This window comes from Aplidium turbinatum, chromosome 14 (assembly GCF_918807975.1).
Source record: "Aplidium turbinatum chromosome 14, kaAplTurb1.1, whole genome shotgun sequence".
NCBI lineage: Eukaryota > Metazoa > Chordata > Ascidiacea > Aplousobranchia > Polyclinidae > Aplidium > Aplidium turbinatum.
Window position 1 is genome coordinate 11,048,125 of NC_137485.1, and position 25,476 is coordinate 11,073,600.

Consider the following 25,476-nt stretch of genomic DNA (forward strand, 5'->3'; position numbering starts at 1 on the left):
CTTAAGTTGATAAAATCTAACTTGAAATCGACTATGGGAGAAAGCAGGCGGCCTGCGCTAGCAATAGCCTACTGTTCATTGAAAGTGATTTAGTCGAGACTTTATCTATGTTGATGATTTAATTGCTGAATTTGCTTCAATGAAAGCTGGACGTATTGCATTTTGAACTTTCAATAAAAACTAAACAAACACTGCTTTAATTCTTCTGTTGTGTGGAATTTTTATCGGCTTTTATGACGGTGTTAAGGGGGAGGGGGCGGCACTTCGTGCAAAAATCCAAGGGTGGCATATTGCGTTGCTACGCCACTGATCGTTGACAGAGAGGTAGAACGGCTTCTTCGCGACAGAACTCAGCGGGTTGAAATGTCTGCAAAAACAGAGACATTGTTAAATGCTATTGGACATACTTTCTAGTAAGGAAAGTGGAATAGGCTACTCACTTTACTGATTTTTCTTGTATTATGGATAGCTGGTGGGTCACTGTGAAATTCAAAAGATTGCAAAACTGCAAAAGTTGTCTTTGCTTTTATGTAAATTCATTCTTATCAAATTAAATACAATATTTTGCTTGAAATTTGGATGCTGGATCATCGACAGAACCATTTGCTGCAGTATGAGGCTACTTACCGTTACCACTGTATCGTGAAGTCTGGCGCTGCAATATCATGACTTGAATAGTATTAAATAAATATGAAATCACGTATTTCCATACATTTATTTTGGCAATGCACACTTTGTACACTCGTGGACAGGTCACATACGCTGCACCTGGGTAGGCGACATAAGGCGGTAGACCTCAAGCTGTAGTGCACCAAATTTTGTCAAAACACCATGACCCTCCAGCATAGGCGCCGACTTTTCAAAAAACCATGGGAGGCGAGAAATGTGATGACGTCATAACCTTTGTTTCCTCTTCTGTTTTTTATCGAAAGTCTTTTATCGAATACCGTATATAGTCGAGTATAGGTCGAAATGTTCGCATACGTTTATTTGCATTGATTCAAACTTAATTTTCAAATTTAATGATTTCTTGTCAATTATAAACTTTATGCACTTGTTGAGCAATATGCAAAGCTCACGAGAGAAAACAGCAGAAAGAGCTGTTTTAAGAGATCAATTTTTTTTATTTTTTGTGTGTAGGATATAATCGCTCTTATTACGTAACATTCCATGACCGTTGAAGTCGATGTCAAACCTTAGCGGCCGCATAAAACAATGATGTATGGTTGGCTAGGTGATAATAGCGGTAAGAGACGTCGTTAATGCAGACAATATCTGCGACCAAGACCATTAAACACCTTTTCTTTTATCGGTTTTTGATTTACACTTTAATTCTCACACATTGCAAACACAACAATGCGTTCTGTTGAATCATAATTAATCTCACAGCGGAAAAACCTCGTTGAAAATAGTGCGTCTAATTTACCTGGTTTACTTAATATTGTCCTACTTTGAAATTTCCTCACCGTATGTCAATGCCAATACTTGGATAAACCATCGAATGGTAGTGCCAGGAATAAGCTATTCGACTTATACACGGGAGAAGGAAATATCACCGATTTTCAGTTCAAAAGTAGGGGTTTGACTTATACACGAGATCTACTTATACTCGAGTAGGCTATATGCGGTAGCGCAGGATGAGATGTATATATTTTCACATAATATACATCAACACAGTGCTTATTGAAGCAAAACACGGATGACAGTTTTGAAAAATGCATTTTTTCTTTTAAGCTGTATTTACGTAATTGTTCGTTGTGTCGTAGTTTTCAACTCGATAAAGTTCGAAGTTGCTCCTCACGCGTTTTGAGCGTATCAAAAGAAGTTTTTTGCTTTGAAGTTGCTCCTCGCGCGCGGGAAGATAAGCAGTGTGTGACTGAGCGTCTCAGTAGAATTTACGTTCCAGAGAAAGCCATGCGATCAGCTTCTGTTTTGCGGGCAAGAACAACGTAGGCTGATTTTCGCTTTCAGCATTCTTTAAGTCCGTTCAAATGATCTAAAACTCTTTCGCAAAATATATTATTTTTGAAACACCTTGAAATAGCCATTTTTGTTGCCCCTCAACCATAAGTTTATGGGGGGCGCCGCCCCTCGGCCCCCCCCGGAAGTCGGCGCGTATGCCCTCCAGTTATCCAGCACCTTCGTTTAGAGTGAGCAATTCCCTACTTCTACCATCCCAAGTTTCTAGCAATAGTTGCAACGTTCATCTGATGAATGCGAAAGTAAAAGCAGAAACATACGAGTTGTTTTATTGCTTTGCTTGGCTTTCACTCACCCTCTGTTCTTCAGCTAGCGTTATCGAGACTGGCAGGTTTATTTGGATACGTTTGACAGCGAGGTGGTTTGTAATGGTCCTGACAGTAGAAAGTTTTCCATCCCTGCTTGTGCTGTTATAGCCCCGTGAATGGACTGTCGCCACTAGAGATAAGTTACGTATCCAGGCTTACGGCCGGTAGTTGAAGATGTAGATTAGCTAGACGGGAAGGCAAGGAAGCCAATTTCCGTGTCCACCTTCAGGCATGCCTTCTAAGCGTCCTGCCAAAAAACGCAGCGCATGTTCTGGAGCGGCGTCGTACTGGCGCCCTTTCGAGTGCTGTTCTAAGGCTCTTACCACTCGGCTATGCAGCCGAATGATATGCAGTAGATACGCCACTGGGACAGGGAACGGTGGAAGTGAAACGACGACATTCTTGAAGGTAGAGACAACATTTCTGAGGAAACCCACTGCACCTTTTCAGATATGCTAATTATTGCAACGGCACATTGGTGCTTGAGATTCTGATCTCGACATTTGCTAAGTCTACAATAAAGTTAACTTCCTGAAATCTGAACAGTGCTGTCTCACATGAAAGAAGAAGAAGAATAGAGATTAAGTGGGAGTGTATCAGTCATTAAGTATTTCGTACTGCAAAATCGGTTTGGCATGTTGCTTTAGATAGAAGTAAAATTACAATTTTGAAATTGTTGTTTTTCTTGGCATACAGTACAGTAACTCACACATACTTGTTCCAAACATTTTTTTGAAGTAAAAAACTCTTTAGCCTATGTTTTCTTTTCAGCTACATGGGTTGGGGGAGGCTACATCAATGGAACTGCTGAAGCGGTTTACACGCCTGGACTTGGACTTCTTTGGACTCAGGCTCCTTTTGGTTATGCAATAAGTCTCGTACTGGGGGGAATATTTTTTGCAAAGAAAATGCGAAGCCAGGTGGCAATGCATGTGGTTTTATCTTTTATTGAAAGAGGAAGATCATATTTATTTTGTAAAGTGTTTAAGCATTTTTTAACAGATGTCACAAATAACAACGTATTAACAGAATCCTTGCGTAGTATATAACAGAATCGTTTCGATCAAAGCTTTTACACTTTGTTTGCTAATTTTACCATATTGTCCTATAGGACCTAGAAGAAAGGTAACTTGATGTTATCGTAAGCTATGTAGGCCTAGGCTACATACAAATTAGATTATAAGCTATTTCAAAAAATGCAATTTTGACCTTTTCAAAAAACGAAAGCTTTCGCATAATCCTTTGACTCGTCAACTAAATTGCGAAATCTAAATCATTTTCCATTGTCTGCGTTTACAGGGTTACGTTACAATGCTAGATCCATTGCAACGAAAACTAGGAAAACGAATGGGTGGCTTACTTTATCTTCCAGCTCTATCAGGAGAATTGTTCTGGTCTGCTTCTATTCTAGCAGCTTTAGGTAGGTAGACCTATCATAAAAGTAGCTAAATGCAGTAGGCCTACAAATTCTTCAAAAATAGAAAACCTGACAAAGGACGGCTGGCTATATAGTAAATCAATCCACAAGGCAAATGCTGTTGGAGTTTCTTGACAAAAGTCACGTAGGCTACTGTACCTTGAAGTAATAAAACTCACTATTTTTTGTGGGAATCTGTTTGTGTTTTCATTATTATCTTTATATTTTTAATATTATTCAAACCTTTCTTAATGCAATATGTTCACTAGGGTGGATCGAAAAATCCAAAATATTTATTTTTCTAAGCTAGTATGTCAAAAAGGTGCTAAATACCCATAATAACATACATGCAAATTTTTTTTGAGTTTTGACAATTTTTTGATCGCCCCCCGCAAGGTTTTAATTTCCCTAATATCGGGTTGGAGAAACTCTCCCACAAAATTGGTCAAAAGCATAAATACTGTGTGACTCACTTATGCGCTTTATGATGTCATAATAAGCGACTTGTGTTTGAACAGATAGGCTACAATTGACCGTTTCATCACCATTGCTAAAATACTTGGTTGAGTATCTCAACAATTAGCTGATGCAGTATTTGATTCTTCAAAAGAATTCTAGATATAAAAGAAGCTTTATAGCACAATTATTGGAATTTGCTTGCGCTGCAGGTTCCACAAAGTTTAATAAAAGTTATATGCGCTTCTTACAGATTAAAAGGCAGTTCACTTAGACTAGTACGGGTAACCCTACTGGGCGATGGCCTAGTTTTATTATTACTTGGTGCTTCCCTTCACCATTCAGCGTATACCAGTTTGACTGCACTGATGAATGTAGCATTGATCTGGCGATGCGAAACCCAGGATGCTTGAATCACTCAGACACTCACGATGGCTGACTACAGCTAATTAATAGAACCCTTATATGTCAGCGATAACAATCCGTATGGCGAAACTGCAAGCATTGGTTATGTTCATTATCCGTGTTTATGCTCCAATGTGGTTCACAATAAAATCACACTCATCTTGCAAAGATGGAGCTAGACACATTCACCAAATGATAACCACATCACGATATCTTAGTCCGAAGCACAAGAAAATTATCAACCCAGTTATAGGCTACGCCGCAACTCATACTTTGCTCATCCGGAAAATATAATTTTGGCTATGATAACTTACCATCGACCACATATTCGAGAACTAGGCCTGCGTGGAATGATGAAAGCTAGAGCTGCAAAACCCAGCGGAAAAATACAAAAATTTAAAGTTCCCGCAAACTTTAATTTTGATGCAGTGAAATACTTCGAATTGATTAACTGGACAGATCTTCCTATCACGGAGCCTCATGTACTTAAAACAATGACGGATGCTGAGCTCCGGCAATTCATCATGATAGATGTGATGTGACTCCCAATGTATTTTTTTCCCAAATTTTCATGTCACACGCAGGCTGTTGAAAGGCTCGTGAAGCTGGTTACCGACGCATCTAAAGCAGTTTGTGGACCGAAATATCGAGACGGCTTCATTCGTGCCCGAATTGCTTCTCGTCAGTTAATGCCAACATTTGAGTCTAAACGTGACTTTACTCACTTCAATTTGTAACGGTTTGTTATATTGCTTGCAGTCTTTGTATGCATGAGCGCATAAACTAATAGGAAGTGACTTTGCCAATGGGCCACCTGTCAACCCAGTCATATAAAGTTTAAGCTTGTGAGTCTATAGTCGGCCATGTGATGGTGAATGTTAATAGGCGTTTACTTGTTGGAACCACGGGTGGTCCATCCGCCAAGTTACTTTAAAATTAATATGCTGAAAGAGGGTGAAGTCAAAACTCTTAATTACCCACATTTTCATTGTATTTGGTGTTATATTAGAACCTTTTGCCATGTCTGCAAAGCGAGTTAAAATCGAAAAAAAAATTTGCTTTGCAGTTCTTGTATGTATAAGTGACTAAATTTGAATGTCGCGGGGGGAGATCAAAAACTTGTTCAAACCTCTTCAATTTTTTACATTGTGTTTTGGTGATATATTGGCAACCTTTGCCATACCTAGCTAATTAAAATCGAGAAAAAAAATTTTTTTTGCCATTTTTGATCCACCCTAATGTTCACTGTTTATGTACATTAAATACAAGTCCGTTTCGCCTTTTTTTAGCCATTTAAAAAACAAACGCCCTGTTTAAATGAGTTTGTTAGACTTGGTCAGGAGTACGCAAATAGTGGGTCGCGACCCAAATTTGGGTCGTGAGACCATCCACTGTGGGTCGGTAAACAGTTTAAACCTACTATAAATATACCTTGTTTGGCAAAAATAAATACAATCATATAGGCTACTCTTTGATGTGCTAAGTTTCATGCTATTTTGTACAAGAAAATTTATACTTATGGACTAGTTCCCGCTTATAAAGCCTCCGCTTAGTAAGCCTACCCGCTTAATAAGGCTAAAATTGTCCGTTTCCGATGTGGGCTTAGTAAGCGGGACGGCAGTATTGGTATTAAATTGCAAAGTAGCCTATTTTGCGCAAAATTATATGCTTCTGAAAACGTTTGGGTCGCGAAGATTTAAAACGATTGTTTTTTTGACAGCAAGTATTTGCGGACCCCTGGACTAGTCTACTAAGTACGCTATTTCATTTCAACATCACGGCAATTATGTTCATGGCAAGTGATGTAGGCCTACGCTAAAAAGTTTTGTGTCATAGCTTGGTCCTTGAGTAGTTGGTAGACATTCGATAGCTCAGTTAGCTAGTTGAAGTGTCTGAAGTAAATAAAGTGTGGTGTCGTTCTATCTAAATACAATTTGGGTAGAGAGGTAACTCTTTTAAACCATAAACAGACATAACTCAGCAACAACACTACATTTAACATTATAAAAAAAGCTAACGTTTTCGGCTAGTCATACAGCCCTTTTCAAGCCTATAAGAAAATACATATTAAAAGAAATGCTAAAGAGTTCTAAAGAGGAACAAGAACGAAACCTTCGCCAGACTTTATGCCTTTACTTGTAGACTTTGAAACAAGTCGGTTTTGGTCATACTCTATCATACTTTTGGGTTAACGTTATCGTTGAGTCAATATGGAACGGAGACAGTGATACAGGTGTGAAAGAGTAAGACAGCACCAATTCCATGTCTACCTTGTGATTTACATACCGCTAAACATAGAAATCTTCCCATCAAATTGCATTCCGTTCTCAACCGAGAAAATTAGCCTTTGTGGGTTATGCTTTTCACAACGACAGCTTTAGGTATAAAGAAATAAAACATAGTAACTTTAGCGGGTTTAGCATACTTTATTTCACACAAAATATAACATAATTAAATAAAATAAACTCAAACGTTTTCGACACGTACGTGTGTCCTCATCAGGAATTAAATCTGCAATACATAAAATGAAAAATCGTAAGATAAATTTGACTATGCACTGTAACTATAACGACACTCTGGACTGAAAGCACAAACTGAACAAATGATACGAGAATGATTGCGAGTAAATTATGCGGTGGGAAACAGATCACGTGAGGTGTAGACTACAGGCAGGCGCGAATCTAAGAGTTTTTTTCGGGGGGGGCCACAAAATTTGAAAATCAATTAAAAAGAAAGAAAAAGCTAAACAGATATGAACAATGATACTACGACTGTACGACATATACGATATGCTAGAAAATAGACATTAAAACAACCATTTTCATCAATTGTGATGCCGAGAGACTAATATCAGCTGTTTAGAAGCATATCATACCATTTGATGCGGAAACATACAATTTTTCACAAAATTTCGGGGGGGCCCGGGCCCCCTGGGCCCCCCCCATAAATCCGCGCCTGACTACAGGCATTGGACAAAACAATTAGAACACACACAAAAGGAACGATGAGCCACAGGCGAATAACTGCCGGTTGAGAGATGGATTGTTACGTTTGATTCTTAAGGCTTCCATTGATCTGATTTTCAGACTAAGATCATGGAAGCCTTAAGAATCAAACGTAACAATCCATCTCTCAACCGGCAGTTATTCGCCTGTGGCTCATCGTTCCTTTTGTGTGTGTTCTAATTGTTTTGTCCAATGCCTGTAGTCTACATCTCACGTGATCTGTTTCCCACCGCATAATTTACTCGCAATCATTCTCGTATCATTTGTTTAGTTTGTGCTTTCAGTCCAGAGTGTCGTTATAGTTACAGTGCATAGTCAAATTTATCTTACGATTTTTCATTTTATATATTGCAGATTTAATTCCTGATGAGGACACACGTACGTGTCGAAAACGTTTGAGTTTATTTTATTTAATTATGTTATATTTTGTCTGAAATAAAGTATGCTAAACCCGCTAAAGTTACTATGTTTTATTTCTCTATGGTTCAACAAAGCAAACTCTCTACCAAAGCTTTAGGTATAAGTTGCAGATTTTGTTTCTGCGTATTGGGTTGTTGCGTAAAGAAATTTGAAATTGCAGGAGCGGCTGCTTTGCTTGTGATAATATCGAATAGAAAGGATACATCAAAGATTAGGCCTACACTAAATCGATTAACTGATTTTAGAAAAAAGGACACAGGAAAAATGGCACTGGAAAAAATAGCATATGAGATTGCATCTAGATGATGCTAGGGTCAACTTGGTCCGTATACCTCCTCGCAGTGGCGTACGCAGGGGGGGGGGGGGGCATTGGGCCATGGCCCCCCCCCCCCCCCCCCCCCCCCCTTAAAAATGTTTTAGTAGTTAACGACGTAGATTAAGGCATTTAATATGTTTTGCATTGCTCTGTCAAAGCAATTACTGTAACAATGTTGTTTTGTAGACTAAGCCAATACGAAATACATGGCCCAATCCACCTACCCCACCCCAGGTATGCCAATGTAGCATAGTGTTCTGTAAGCCTATTATAGTGATTAGTGAGAGAAAAATGGATATAGTCTAAACTAAAACCATACTGGGATATCATGAAGACGTCTGAAATATCAATGGCCAGTGGCGTAGCCAAGGGGGGGAGGACGGGTTCAACCCCACTTGGCACGCGTGTGATGTCACGATATTGAGAATGATGATTTCAGTCTCTTTATGCTTGGGAATGATGCTTTCAGTCTGAAAAAACTAGCCTAATTTTAAACAAAACTGCATTAAAAGAGCGAGTTTTGCCAATACCAAACATTCAAACATCTCAGCCAGGCATTAACAACAAGAAAACATAGAGACTTAGCTTTATTTCCGAAAAATGCCGAAGAAAACATGATCTTATCCTTTTTCTATGCCACCTGACAGCACCATTTTACAGGAATATTCATACCCACATTTTTGTTGAAAATGCTCTCAGAATGCACCAAATTCAAAGTAATTTTTCAAATTTTTCTGGGGGAGGCCCCCAGACCCCCCGCCGCTGGGTGTCGTCTTAAGCGAAAACGCCGTCGGGCTTCGCCCGCCGGTTGTCAAAATCCCCCTTTCAAAATTCCTGGCTATGCTACTCTCAATGGCCCCCCCCCTTCAGAAAATCCTGCGTACGCCACTGCCTCCTCGTTATCCTCCTGAATGCCCCAGAACCAACAACCAGTGTGCCAACACCACCCTTCCATCTGGAGGTGCATTATGGCACTCAGGCAGGAAAAAGCTACAGCCTCTGCCATGCTGGCACAAGTAGGACAATCTCTTAAGAAGAAGCGAAAGAGGGTCTACTTGTACGTTGAACAACAGCAACGCTTTAAGAACATCTGGGAAGACTACGTTGTGGGGAACAAGACAACGGCGCAGTTCATATCTGGTGCCGGTCACAGTATTCGATTGGAGACTCCTAGTGTAAACTATGTGAAAAGTCCGCCCCGTTAGCTCAGTGATTACGCGCCCGACTCAAGATCAAGGGCCCCTGGTTCGGCTCTCGGGATGTGTGCTTGAACAACGCATTTCAGGACTGCTTTCCTTTCAGCGGCACCTACGAGATGGAATAATTCCCCGAAAAAAAAATACTTCAACAACAAATGGAAACTTTACTTTGCCAAACTCTGTGACCGGGCCTGCGTCAGTGGTTCAAAGCCTCTGCAAGTATGCAAAACTGCCAGGATTAAGCTCTCAAATAAGTTTTCCCAGTTTGACGATAAAGATCAAATCAATCAATCTCCAAATCAGCAAAGAAATGTCATTGTGCTATTTCTTCTTCTTTTGCACTTGTGCTATTTTTCCTGTGCCACTATTTTCGTGCCATTTTTCCTGTGCCATTCTTATCGTTTACCAAATTAACTGTACTGCTTATTTTTTGTATTAGTATATCCAAATCGCTACAATCTCTGTTGATGCTTGATATGATGAATATGATCAATATGATGCTTAAATATGATCATATAGATCTTCTTCTTTTTGCGTTTAATACCGCCGCAAGTTACGTTGTTAAATCCAGGCACAGCAGTCAATGTATTGTGTGTTCATCGAGCGTTCTTAGATCCACATATTATGTATCCTGGGTTCCGCATAATGTGGTGTGATGTGGACATTAGTAGATAACGTGGTATGCAGTTTGAAAATCTGAGCCACATGTACAAGATGGTGAGTCAACGAAGCCCTATTAAAACATGTTACTAATGAAACGGCTCACCTCAGTTTGCAAACAATTAAGCTGCACCCATTCCTTCGGAGATAGTTCTGCTCCAGGAGATGTAGGCTATTACTATTGAGAAGGACTGTGAATTGGAATTGGTCTCGCGACTTCTTTCCATTCACTGTTTCAAACATCAAAAGATAGGAAGTTAGAGTTGCAGATATTGCTGCAGCATGGCGGAAAAAGGCGTCGAGATTTCAAGCGCTGGGGCCTTTAGAAGTGCGAGTTAGGACAATCTGGTTGAGGAGGTGGTCTTCCTTGACATATTATACAGTATCGATATGAAGGTTCCTCCGCTCATATCATTTCTAGATGTTTATAGAAGTGATGGAGGATCGATTGGCGCATAGAGTTGGTTGCCAATCTCTGTCTGGTATCAATTGGATCGGTGAAAGACGTATTTCCATTCCCAGTGAGTCGATGGGCAGATTCTGCATTGATATTTTGCTCCAACGTTTGAGCAACAGCACATCCACAGAAGTTTTTTTTCAGTTTTTTTTTCTGCAAACAAGATGCTTTGTTGAAACAGTTCACTCATTCCAGGGCGAGTTTCTTCCATTTTGGCATGTTATCTTGTAGTCACAAAATCCATCGTGTATAATTTGGTTGGTTGAAAATGAAGAACAGGCTCGACATCTCTCATATAGTGCACAACAAACTGATGATTTGCAGAAAGAATAATTACACCGAGGACTGAGCAAACACGAGGTACGATACGTTTTGACAAGTTTTCTTATCTATACCAGTAAGCTACTAGGCAGGCTTGCTATTTTTTTGCAATTAAAGTTTTCCTTAAAAATTATTCGTAGGAACTCAAAAAGTGTTTAACGTCGTCATCCAAAGAGCCAATCGTTTGCTGGGATGGACGAACAGATAAATGACGTAGTTCTTTTTCCAGATTTTTAGGACCAAGACATTGTGACAAGAATTGGTTAAAATGCAAGATTTCTAATGCTACTCCAAAAAGAACGTGTAGGCTATTCGCTTGTATTTATTGTAGTCAGTAGCCTATCACGCAGAAGTCGGTTAAGGAATCCTTCGGCAAGAATATCAGCTTTTGTTAGGATGTGTAGACCTCCTGAGCTAGCTAAGTAAGCTACATATCAATAGCTTTAAACAACGCTATGCAAATGTGGAAACCGTGTCATTCGGCCCAAACCCTCAATATTGAGGTTCCGTAGCTGGCTAAACAAATAAATATGATAATCGTATTTTACATGGAGCATATTTTACAAAACAAAATCGAATCATCTAGGACAGTGTTTCTCAAACTTTTTTAGTCCATCACCCCCTTTTCGTTATTGAAATAAAATTTCGCCCCCTAATTCTGTCAAGTAAAACAAACATTGATAATAAACTGATATACAAATTTAGTTTTGGGAATTTAATCAACGAAATTGACAGTAACATGATAATGTTCAATGGGATGGATGAGCTTGGCGACTTTTACAAAATTTTGAAGTGTATGGCGACATCGTCGTAAGATAGAGTCGAAGATCACCCCGTTTATGAACTAGCAAGCGATTTCTTTGCTTTGAAAGCATCAATGTCACAGCCGAAAATCCCTTTTCAGCCATATAGGAAACGACAAAATCCACATTCTAGCTTCTTTCCAGAGAAGCTCATATTTGCCAGCAACCTGGCACCAAAACAAATCGTATCAATCATTTCTGAATTTCACTCTTGACTCATCATCTGTTTGCATATCAATGAACTGCTCTTGAAGTTCCACTTCTATGTCTGTGGGTTAGGTAGAAAATGTTGTACAGTTTGGAACATGGAGGTCCACGAGAACTGCAAAGCGAACTTTCATGTCTTTTTGAAGCATGTCTAAATGTGAGCAGTATTTTTGCCGTTGCTCTTCTGTAATAACATTCTCGTTCAAATTGGGAAGCTGAGTTTAGACATTTTGACCCAATTTTTTTTTTGAATAAAGATAGCTTTGCAATGAATGAGGTAATCACGCATTTGCACTTGATGAGAGTTATCATTTCTGCTTGAAGCTTTTTGTTTACTTCATTTATGACTTTATGGCATTGAAAATGTCCGGCAAATATGCGATGTCATTCTTTAAGGGTATCACATCTTCAGTTAATGTCGCGTCAGTGCTTGATAAGAATTCGATAACTGAAACTAAAAGGGCATAAAAGCGGCTCAAACAAGCACCTTTTGAAAGCCATCTTACCGCGGTATGCAATAAAAGACGTTCAAATTGTTCATCATTTTGGCAACAAACTGAACGAAATAATCTGTCGTTGAGAGCATGCGCTTTTATCTTGTTGACGCATTTTATCACAATATTCAGTGATTCATGAAGTTCAGGACTGAGATTATGGGCAACCAAATGCTGACGGTGAATTACACAATTTATTGCAATAAGTCCAGAAATTGCTCTTTTCATCGGTGCAATGAAGCCTCGATGCTTTCCAACCATTGCCGGAGCACCATCAGTTGCGCATTGTAGAATATTCTTTAGTGGAATCCCCTTCTCTTCGTAGAAGCTTTTTACTGCATTAAATATGCTTGATGCCCGAATATCTGTAGGAAGACTGAGCGCAAAAACCATTTCTTCTTGTTCTCATATCATGAACAAAACGCACATATCCAAGCAGCAGCAATACATTGTCAGTCAAGGTGAATTCATCTATTTGCAGTGAATGGTTTGCGCGTTGGACTGTTATTGGTGGTTTGATAAATTCGCCCTCATTCGAGTGTTTTCGCCCCCCGATCGCCCCCTTTGATTTTTTCGCCCCCTTGGCGCTCGAAATCGCCTCCAGGGGGGCGATTTCGTCCACTTTGAAAAACTCTGGATTAGATTTTCCTTTATAATAAGCCATTATTTATACACAGTGAAGAAATTTGCCGGAATGCAATTTGCAAGTGGTTGTATTAAGCGATTACCCGTACTGAATACATTAAACTGTTTTTTCCTTAGAGTGGGGAACCGGGAAGGAATAGGAAAATTTCTTTCCGAGCAGCATTTAAAGTAACATGCGTTTGGTTGTATTAACCGGGGATATATAGCGTTACAACTTTTAAGGTTATAAGTTTATGTGAAACGTTTCCAAGGTAAATAACATATAAAGCTTTGGTAGAGAGTTTGCTTTGTTGAACCATAGAGAAATAAAACAAAGTAACTTCAGCGGGTTTAACATTGTGCATTACATACACAAATATAACATAATTAAAATAAACTCAAACGTTTTCGACACGTACATGTGTCCTCATCAGGAATTACATATCTGCAATAGAAATAAAATGAAAATTTTAAGGTAAATTTGGCTTTGCATTATAACTGTAACTGTGTACTAACGACACTCTAGACTGAAAAGCACAAACTGAACGAGTGACACAGCAATGATTACAAGTAAATTATACAGTGGAAACAGATCACATGAGGTGTAAACTACAGGCATTTGACAAACAGTTAGAACACACACAAGAGGAACGATGAGCCACAGGCGAATAACTGCCGGTTGAGAGACGGATTATTACGTTTATAATGCAAAGCCAAATTTACCTTACAATTTTCATTTTATTTATATTGCAGATATGTAATTCCTGATGAGGACACATGTACGTGTCGAAAACGTTTGAGTTTATTTAAGTTATGTTATATTTGTGTATGTAATACATCATGTTAAACCCGCTGAAGTTACTTTGTTTTATTTCTCTAAATAACATATGTCGTAGGCCTATTATGTCAAGCTACAGACCAACTTCGTCACAAGGCACATAGCGCTATCTAGTGACTAATTTACAGTTTGTTATGAAGACGAAACAGAAAGATGTAACGTACAAGTCTTTCAAACAATATAACACCAGTGATGTACGCGCATACAAAAAATATTGACGCTGTCAGCGTAAACGCAAACGTTCGAAAAACCATACACCGTATGCGTCAACGTAACTTGTAAAAAAAGTTGGCAGCGTCAGCGTCAGCGCATACACTAGCGTAAACTCATTTTGTTTGCTAGGTGCCAAACATTCACACGGTATAAACCACTCGAAACAAACAAGTTTTATTTTGAATTTCCACGAAGAAACACAAGCATCTGAAAGTGCTCATCTGACATTTTGATACGTTTTGGTTTCAATATGTCTTTGCCCATTGAAAACATTCTTTTAACTGCAGCGCTGGAAGGTATTGGCGTGTTGTAGCGAAAAAAAAGACATTAAAAAGTATGCGTTGATGTTATGCGCTAAAAAAAACGCGAAAACTTTACGGCGTAGCCTCAAGCGACAACTATCCAAAAAAATGTGGTCATAAGCGTTAGCGCAAACAAAAAGTCTACGCCGCAAGTCTACGGCGTAGAATTTGCGGCGTATACGTACATCTCTGTATAACACATTTCGACGTTGGTAGGCCTACTACATGGCCTAACTCTAACGGTTCAATAAAGTTAAAATCGAAACTACCTATTTCTAAATGCCTGTTGATTTTATGGTGGGGCAATTTCACTTTTTGGTTATAGGCATATGTGATTATGCGGCTCCATGTATCAGGAGATTGCCAAAGTGGGCCCTCATAAAATTTTGATTCGGACACCCTAAACCTAAATCCATCACTGAGCACAATGGTTGAGTTCTTTTACAAAGCGAAATATTGAGCATAATGAAACATAAATCGTTACCGGACCTTTATTTGGGCAACAGTTCAGAAAAGTTTAGAAAACATAAGTTTGCAGCAAATGTCAAAAAGCGACCAAAATTAGCTTTGCAATTAAAACGCAACCGATTAAAATGTCAAAAATCTAGACCATTTTTTGTGCAAATTACGGCATGCTTAGTTACATTCCTATGGAGTTGTATCTATCCAACCTCAGTAAAACAAAAAGCAATCAGAAATTTACATGGGAGATGCGGTTAATCGGATTGTGGCATTTCTAGTCTAGCCGCGAAGAATATCACAGAAAATTAGATGTAGCATATCAAATAAATAAACAACTTACATTAAGTCTGATGTTGAAATATTCTTTAAATTGACAGTTTTTGATGGTTAATTGAAAAATTTATCGATTGCTTTACCATCACGAAACAACTAAACTTCAAAAGAAACAATCATGGTACGATCGCTGTATGCCGTAGTGGTAGGCTATGCATCATAACAGATGTGGCCTTTAGTAAGCTCTTAAATTTGCCAGCGTTTCGTGTGTCGCATATTTGCTTTTTAGATTAGAAGTAAACAGCTTTTCAAATTGTACAAGGTTTTCTTTTATGATGTATAATGTGTGATTAAAGCTGACATAGCTTAACCACTAAGCTGTAAATATTTACTTTATTTTAATCTGGAATTTTTGCTGATGCTATTTTTATAAATTGATTGTGCTCTTAATAAAATTGGTTGTTTGATTAAGCAAATACTGTATTCAACCCACTTACGTTCCAAAATCTTTTTACAAGAAAGGAGACATCAGATACCTACATGGAATGCGAAAATTTTTTGAATGTGACATTTGTTTGGATATTTGAGATAACTGAGAGCGTTTTATTTCAGTTGTTGAAAGGCACGTGACTTCTCCATCCTTTGAATTCGCCTATGAATGAAAACACTTTTTCTTGAGAGTGCTGTCGGTTCTGTCAATTTGATGGAATTGAGCGAGCAAAGCAAGAAAACATTTTTCTCGCTGTTTTTGAGAAAAGGACAGTAGGCCACCCCTTATAGTCCGGGGCTGAAAGTGGGTTTTTAAAGTCAACCTATACTGAAATACTGAGTGGAAATTTTTTGTAGAAATACTTAGAGGAGTCCTATAGGAACAATTTGAGAGATGTTGCCACCTTCCAAACCCTGGGCAACATCCCGATTTCGTTCGGTTTCCAATTGGTCCAAACAGAGGCATGTTATATATCATTTTAAAGGATTTTTTGTCCAGATTAATAATATTGAGGTCTTGAAAGTTCTAATCACTTTGAATTTAAGTTATTTAAATTAACAATTTTCGATTTTTTTTATAAAAAATCGTAAGAAAAATAGGGATTTGGAGAAGCATTATTTTGAAAAACTGCCGAACTCTTTTATTTTATTCAACAAAATACATAGTCATTCTTTAGCAGATAAAAGTTCTTCGTCGCTGTCACTGTCACTTTCACTAGGACTATTGCCAACATTCCATTCATTTTCGCAATCGCTGCATGTACAAAAATCGGTACAGCCAATTTTTGATTTCGAACAGGAACATGCTTTTGTGTTACATTTCGAAGCTGAAAAAAGAAAAGAGTTTGTCTTAGAGTTTTTCATGTTCATGATAATCCTTGTCTTTTTACCACTAAACATAGCTGTCAATTCATTCTTCTAAAAATGAATGGAGCAGCCAAACTGAAGGGTAAAACAATGAATTCGTGTATCATGTGACGTGACTATCATTGATCGAAGCTATGGAAAGATTAAACTTGCTATTATATGATATCATACATATCAAATACCAAGTTGTGCATCCACAGCTACTGATTTTTAAGACCTCGTCAAGAGCAGATTTGATTCCAGTTGGTAGCATAATTGGATGGAGTGTTTTGGTTTCTTCATCTTTATCCCATCCGTACTAAAAGAAACCAGAAGAAAGAAACACAAAAATTATGATCTTTTTGAATTGTATAGCAATCTTTTTCAATGAAATAAATGCCTAGTTACACAGAGATTAAAACAGAATTCAAATATAAATGTCTATCTATTTTAAACTACCTGGCAAGGGTCCAAATTTGGTGGGTTACCATCGAAACACGATCCCCAAACCAGTCTTTGATATCTTGCTCGTTTGGTGTTAAGTTTGAGAGCTTCATCTGTTGGTGGTAGCGAATAAAGAGGTGGTGGTGTGGAAGTTATTTTGACTCCCCCGGTTTTACGTCGCCAAATAGTTTCCCTGAAAAGCAAGATTGTATTTAGTTATTTATTACTATGATTTGTTTAAGGTTGTGATTATCACAGTTGCATCTGATGACTGACGTAGGGATTGTAGATCATAGGGATGCGAAACTTCATCCGCTTTTGGCTTATCTGCAACACTAGAAGGGTTACGTTTTTTTCTAATTTACAAAATATTTTACTTTTTATGGGTTATGTAAGAAGAGTTAAGTTGGTTTTAAAGTAATTTAAGGTTTTTAATTGAAAGCAAGCCTGCATTAAAGCGTAAAAAATGTCAAATTGGCAATTGACCCTTCTAATGTTGAAGGAACAACGGAGTTGCGCGTCCCATAATGTACCGTCCCTAGACTGACGAATGTAACCTAGGATTACGAAACGCTTTGCGCTATTTCCAACAACTGGTTATCTTATTTAGGCTGCTGTTCACAATAGTTTATTAAGAGTTGATCGAAAAAAATTATTAACCCTTTTTTACCAGTAATAAAGAAGAAAGTTACCTGTTATCTGCAGAGCTCGTGCTTTTTTCATTGTAATAAGTAGCCACAAAGTTTTTGCACTCGTTGATATATTCATCCTCGTCAGCTGTTTCGTCGCCAAGATGAAGAAGGGGTGACGTTTTGATGGCACTTAGGGCTTTCTTCTTACCAATACCATACATCATAGATACACTGTCACAACCGGTCATTGCATGCATGGACATGATCTGGGGAATGACATCTATGTGCTTTCGAACAGACTCTTGATAGAGATCAGATTCTTTCCTTCTTTAAATCCTTCCATGAATACTTCAGCTTCCCACTGTTTGATTTGATACGAGTGGCACAGAAGAACGAAAACATCCGTATCTTCACGACAAACTTTGATTGATGATTTGCCATCAGTGAGTGCTGCAAAAACCTGACGAGGAATGATAACATCAGCTTCTTCTTGTGTCGTCATCAAGTCGTGTCTTTCTGAATGTCTACCATAGTGAAGTTCCTCTGGGATGTCATCTTTTGAAGTGATGATGAGTTTGTTGGAAACTGATGGGAGATTTTCCATCAAATCTGCTTTAACCATTTCAATAAGTTGGACTTTGGTTTTAGTGACACGTAAGGTGATTTCTTTGAAAGGCAATGGGCTTGACTTGTTTAGTGTATGTGAACATTGAAATTGATCCAACTTCTCTTGTCTGGTGTCAGATTTAATGCTGAATTCTTTGTATCGATCATAGATTAGATAGACATCTCACTTCGCCAACTTTTTAAAAATGTAACATCGAACACCTGCAGGGAAATCGTTCACCTTTCCTCAGGCCAATGAATTGCACTGTGAAGCATTGCGCAACCATCAATTACTATTGCATCAGGAACAATTTTCCTTGTAGAGACTTCGACTTTCAAAGCATTTTTTAAAACAGATTTCAATGTACAGTATCTGCCTTCTCCTGTGTCTTTAAATAGTGCTGTTGGAATGGGTGCAAGTTCATACTTGAAAAAATCCTCCAACTGGATACGACCAGCAGACAACAAATACGAGAGAAAATTATATCTGTGTTGTATACCTCTGCTGTTTTGTTCTTTGTTCCAGACTTGCCTGTTTCTTTCATTGTAACAACTTCCTTCTTTATTGCCGATCGAAAACCATCAGGTAATGATTTTTGGAATGAAGCCATTTGTTTTTTACCAATCTCCACCGATTTATTGACATTTGCTTTAGTACCAGACAGCTGACCAGTATAAATGTTGCAAAGAGCACTTTTTGGATGGTTTGAAAAATCGAGAGGATGGAGGCATGTTTCAAGAAAGTTTTGTAGCTTTACCTTGTCTGTAAGATCTTCTTTCATCCTTCCTTCTTTTTCTTCCTTGTGGGTTGGCATTGTACATTCTTGATTCTCTCTGATGGCATCCAAAGATTGCAGTACTTCATTGCATGAGTGTTGACTTTTGGCCCAGATTTGCAAGGTATTGCAAATACCTTGCAACAAAGACAAGAAAAGGAAAGACAATAAAGCTATTGTCTTTCCGATGATTCCATTAAGACCTTTGCCGAACTTCATGTAAGAGGTTTCAATCATCATGTCAGACCAAATACCATTCCATATGCCTTCTCTTTGGCGCAGAACATGTTCTCTTTTCAAAAACTGGTCGAAGATTATTGGTGGTAACCTTAACATTGTCAGCAGATAACATAACCCAAACCTTGCATAATTGATATGTCCAGCAGCAAAGAAGTAAGAAATCATTTGGTGACATGCATAAAAATGTAGAGGAAATTCTCCTTCTCGTTCTGCTCGTACAAACAACATCATAAGCAGAACTGGCCGTATCAGATTGTTAATCCAATGCTCAGCAATCATACTCTTCTGTGCTAAAAATTCCATTCTTTTCTCCAGATCTTCAAAGGAATATACATCATCTATGAAACTCTTAAGAAATTCCATGACAGCAAAATTTAGTGCGCGCATGTTCATAGGGAACTTTTTACCAGTCATCATTTTCGGTACACTTGCAAAAGCAGATTGTATTTTCAGTTGTTGTTTAGTTCATTGTTCTGTTAAATTATTTTGTGCGGCTAAAGTCACAATACCTTGTGGCTGTCGAGCCAGCTTTATATCATCCGGGACTCTGAGTGTGAGACTTTCTATCGCTCCTACTGAAACGCCATATCTGGTACTGCTTCTAACACGGTTACTCGAGTAATCAACTCCCCACCAGGTTACTCGAGCGGCTGGATGCAAGGAAGCTTAGCGATGGAATGAAGCCACCCAAACCTTCGGTTTCTCACACTCAAGCCGCAATGCATGGCGCATTATTGGAGCATCATCAACAACCTCAAAATTTAGTGCGCGCATGTTCATAGGGAACTTTGTACCAGTCATTATTTTCGGTACACTTGCAAAAGCAGATTGTAACCAAGGGGCAAGACCACTGTTTTCCATTAGAACTCCAACATATCCTATGAAACTCATTAACCAATAACCAGTGCATACCACCAAGTCTTGGAATTATGTGGTTCCATCGTAAAGCATCAGACCAGATAACATCTAAAGCTACTTTGTAAAGTTGCTGTGATCCAATGTGAAAACAGTAAATCCTTGCCCTGATTGAACAGTGATTCTTTCAGCCTCATGCAGCACAGTCAAAATTGTTGAGGGATCAGATGGTGTTTTATCGATGCGTGGTAAGAAAGTTACCTTGGATTTTGGTTACAACGAGATGCCAGATTCTCGCAGCTGCCTGCAATTATATCGATTCAAGTCAGGAGATAACTCTGATGCAAGATACTTCTTAATAAATGAAAGATCGTCGCATCTACTTCTATTCAAACTCAAAGCTTGATGACACAATATCTTCAGTGGTAGTAGCCTATTTGGTATTTGCAAAATGATTCCGGCATAGGGGGGTTCTTTTGCCCCTTGAAATACTTCATTTCAGTTTCTTTCAGTTCAACACTTTTTAAGTTCTCTTGTTTCAGTCTCAGAATGGGTGTCTTCGACGGTTCAGATTTTGGTGTTACAGTTGGGCAACGATTGTTGCCATATTGTGCTTTTGTTTTAAGCCATTTTTGGAATGAATATGTGCATCGAAGTTGTCTGCAATTATTTGGATAAAACCATCTTCACAATAAAAAAGAACCAATGTCATCATAGCATGGTCTATACTCTATATTCATAAGAAAATGTTTGCTTGGATTTTGTTTAGTGACTAAGTTTAGGTACAGTACTACTAGTTAGTACCGGTAAGTACGGTACCTAGTCTAGCAACCCTAAATGAATAGCCTAGGTAAATTAGTCTAAACCTAAAAAAAATAATAGAATATTTCAATTACCTTGCTACATAAAAAGTAAGCTCTTTTACATGACCTAGCCTATGTGCGTTGATCAATAGGCTACACTTTGTTTGACTCAGTATACTAGTAACCTGGTATATGATAGCTTTCCCTTTCCACGATGGGCAGTTCTGCACAAGAAGCTTTTGTTCTTTTTCCATCTTTCTAGATGCTTTTTATCCTTCTCAATGTCACATGCTTCCCCACATATTAGACAATTTTACTTGAAATCAAAGAATGTACTTGAAAATCGTTTGCTACGTTTCACATATGACGTTTCTTGATTTTTGTTCTTCCTTTTCAAGTATCTCCCGATATGATTGTTTGATGTATAAGTATTAAGATAACAGTTTTGATGGTAGTATAAGGCATTGCTTGAATTCAATGTTTCATGAAAGTGGTCACCTTTTCTTTCGCTGCATTGTTTTACTTTTTCTTTACGTGTCAATGTCAATTGTTGCCTCCACTAGCTTATGCGTATCAGAACAATCCAATATACTTTGAAACGTATAAAGGGATTCCATACTCTGCATATTAGGCTATTATTTAGACAAATTACTTTTTATTTTCTGAAAAAACGTAAAGAAATAAAATGAGAAAACAAACTCAATGCAAATATTCCAAACAAGGGTGATGAAGACATGCCATAGCAGCTTAGAATGAACTTCACAATGCAATACCATGTCTTCATGTTCTGTTTTTACACAATTTTCCAACAAAATGAACAAATACTAATGGGAGAAAATGTGATAAACTGATCAGAGTTTTTTGCGAATAACTTAAGACCTCAATATTATTAATCTGGAGAAAAAATCCTTTAAAATGATATATAACATGCTTATGTTTGGACCAATTGAAATTTTTTCTAAATTTTGCCTTGGCAAATTTTCCGAATTTTACAGACTTTGGAAACCGAACGAAATCGGGATGTTGCCCAGGGTTTGGAAGGTGGCAACATCTCTAAAATTGTTCCTATAAAACCCCTCTAAGTATTTCTACAAAAAAGTTCCACTCAGTATTTCAGTACAGGTAAACCTCACCAGCCCCGGACTATTAGACCAGCTAAAAGTGATGATTAAAGTAACACGAATGTCCTGCTAGTCCGAGAGCCAATGACATGTTTGTACCATCATAAAGTACAAAAGGTTTGAGTTCTTTATCAAACTTACCCCACTGTGGGATGTTCAGAGGCTCACATCCAGGGTTTCACTACTGGGCCGTTTGCGGGCTACGGCTCCATAAAAAAAACTTTTTTGGAGTCAAACAAACATCATAAGGTGCAAGAACGAAGCCTTCGTCAGATTTTATGCCTTTACTTGTAGACTTTGGAACAAGTCGATTTGTGTGTCCCATGTGGGGCATTCCCTAATAAGAGGCACCCAAAGTTGGCCCAAAATGCGTAAAAATAAAATCATAAAGTACAAAGATGGAACATGTACCATCAGTTTGGGAATGTTCCATTGAGTTTGAAACAATTTTTGTTATGGTCCCAAGGTAGGGGCTTGACCTCATTTTGAGTGTATAACCCATCAAATTCACAAAATTAATATATGTATGTCATATACGATCTAGCCATTGCAAAACATGTCCTCGCTACTCAAGAGCAAAAAAGTCCAAAGTATGATCGTTTGGTCATATTACTAGGTGGTTTCCACATTTGCATAGCGTTGTTTAAAGCTATTGATATGTAGCCTACTTAGCTAGTTCAGGAGGTCTACACATCTTAACAAAAGCTGATATTCTTGCCGAAGGATTCCCCGACTTCTGCGTGATACTGACTACAATAAATAGGCTACAAGCAAATAGCCGGCACGTTCTTTTTGGAGTAGCATTAGAAATCTTGCATTTTAACCAATTCTTGTCACAATGCCATGGTCCTAAAAATCTGGAAAAAGAATTACGTCATTTATCTGTTCGTCCATCCCAGCAAACGATTGGCTCTTTGGATGACGACGTTAAACACTTTTTGAGTTCCTACGAATACTTTTTAAGGAAAACTAAAATTGGAAAAAATAGCAAGACTGCCTATAGTAGCTTACTGGTATAGATAAGTAAAACTTGTCAAAACGTATTTCCTGTCAGTCCCTCGAGTGTTTTCTCAGTCCTTTCTGATGCCCGAATATCTGTAGGAAGACTGAGCGCAAAAATCATTTCTTCTTGTTCTCATATTATGAACAAAACGCACATATCCAAGCAGCAGCAATACATTGTCAGTCAAGGTGAATTCATCTATTTGCAGTGAATGGTTTGCGCGTTGGACTGTTATTAGTGGTTTGATAAATTCGCCCCCTTCGAGTGTTTTCGCTCCCCGATCGCCCCCCTTTGATTTTTTCGCCCCCAAGGGGGCGATTTCGCCCACTTTGAGAAACGCTGATCTAGGATGATTATTTCATTTCTAAAATTAATATAAACACAAATCATTTGGTTACTAGGAAGGTAGGCAACAACGTTAATACTATCTAGTGTGGTATGTGTCGTCAACAAGGTCAAGTAGGCTTTCATCGAAATATTTAACACTTTGTCCATTTTAGTTTGGACAAATACAGCCTAATTTGTCGAATTATGTGAATTATGTGACAAATACAGCCAGAACTAAACCGATCAAAACAAGAAAATAGAGTCAGATGCTACATTATAATAAATAAATACATAAATAATATGCAATTGATTGAGTTTCGCTTTTAGCAGCATGATCGTTGCTTACTTCACTGTGTAGATTCTAACGATCTTTTTAAGCCTGATGCTGCGAGTTAGTTGTGGCAATATCGAATTACACGAGCTTTCGGAACAGCAGTTCCCTAGTCATGTGCTATGACGAATGGTGTTGAATTCAGTGAGTGGTAAGAAAGAACCACTCACTGAATTCAACACCATTCGTCATAGCACATGACTAGGGAACTGTGTTCCGAAAGCTCGTGTACTTCGATATTGCCACAACTAACTCGCAGCATCAGGCTTAAAAAGATCGTTAGAATCTACACAGTGACATAAATATTAATTGAACTAAAACAATCTATAACCTAAAAATTAAAAAGTGAACCTGCTATTATAGAGTAAAATTTCTAAGCTACACAATGTGAAAGCTCAGGCTGTGACCAGCGAGTGAAGAATTTCACCAACAGAAAATCTCAATAGTTATGCAACAACATGCAGTAGCCTAATTACCAGATCAGTTTCAGGCATTGCCGCAAAAGCCTAAATTACTGTATATCAATTCAGCATTGTAATCTTTGTGCAAAGCCTGAACCTATTTGTAAAGCTGTGAGAGTTGGAAAGACTTTGAATTTTTCAGATTTGAGGTTCGTCCTATTGAAAGTTATTGTATCTGTGGCCGGCTCTACAGTCCTGGTCAGAACAAAACTATTCAGTTATGTTAATTGTAGCCAAACACCTAACTGTTTATTTTTCAGGGGGAACGCTTAGTATCATTCTGGATCTTGACCAAGACATAGCGGTTATTGTGTCTGCTGCGATTGCTGTTTCGTATACTTTGATAGGAGGCTTGTATTCTGTCGCGTACACCGACGTCGTGCAACTTGTCTGTATATTCATTGGATTGGTAAGAAAAAGGCTGCTTGGATCAGGGTAGTCTTATTTTTTTCTGAGGGCCACAACCAGAAGCAGGCACGAAACTTTGGGATCGCTAACTAAAGTAGCCTGCAGTAGATGCATAATACTCCTGCTATGCTATAGTTTTGCTATATAATCAATGCAGACTCTTAGGCTACTCAATGATAGTCTACATTGATATATAACTTAAGCCTACTTCTTTTTGTTTATCGTGTGAGCCTCTGGGGCCGAAGGTATATTCCTTTACCGCCCTAGATTCACGATGTTCCTGGACTACGCTGGAAGGCTGCTAGACAATAGCCAGTCTTTGGTTTTATCATCCAAGACGCGCAGACCTTCTACTACGTTAGGTGGCTTGAATACTATACTTGTATGGCCCACTATCAATGCATAAACAGGAAGTTTAATTTTTAAACAAAAACTTGTAGTTATGTAGCACCATATAGCTAGGGGTATTGCTATGTGCAAATAATGGTGTAAGTTAAACTCGTCCAGTAGATCAATACCTAGCAATTTTAGCTTTTGTGTAGATTGTAGAAGAAAGAAAATGTTTTTTGCAGAGGGCCAAGCGTGGTAATGGTGACGTTTAGAGCACAAATTCATACAGTTTTTAAGACTTTGTTTTTTTCGAAGACTTTTTGAGTAAAGTTCAGACGTTGATTTAAAAATAGTTTTGTTGTCCAACGGCTCCGTCAGTAATAGAATTAACTGATATTTTGTATATTTAAAAAAATGTTTTTCTTACCATTCGATGATAAGCTAACCATGGTCAGCAAGACCTGACTGATTGGGGGGAAAGCTTGCCTAAATGTAAACATGGGACCTCGTTTCTAATTTTGTCTCAAAAGAACCTTTCGAAAAAATCCGCTAATGAGGCTGCTTTAAATTACGTTTGACCACTTTTTACACATTATAGTCATTTTGTTATTTTGAGGGGTATGACATCGGTAGTTGAAGATTTA

The 25,476-nt window shown here is 38.3% G+C and overlaps 1 protein-coding gene across 1 annotated transcript in view; it reads left to right on the forward strand.

The window, feature by feature from the left end:
- LOC145783703 (high-affinity choline transporter 1-like) overlaps positions 1-25,476 on the forward strand; it is a 62,942-nt gene that overhangs the window by 31,102 nt on the left and 6,364 nt on the right. The window contains exons 2-4 of the mRNA XM_082595591.1: positions 3,060-3,208; positions 3,588-3,708; positions 24,355-24,503. Of these exons, the coding sequence (XP_082451717.1) occupies positions 3,060-3,208; positions 3,588-3,708; positions 24,355-24,503 (419 nt within the window). The remainder of the gene's footprint in view (positions 1-3,059; positions 3,209-3,587; positions 3,709-24,354; positions 24,504-25,476) is intronic.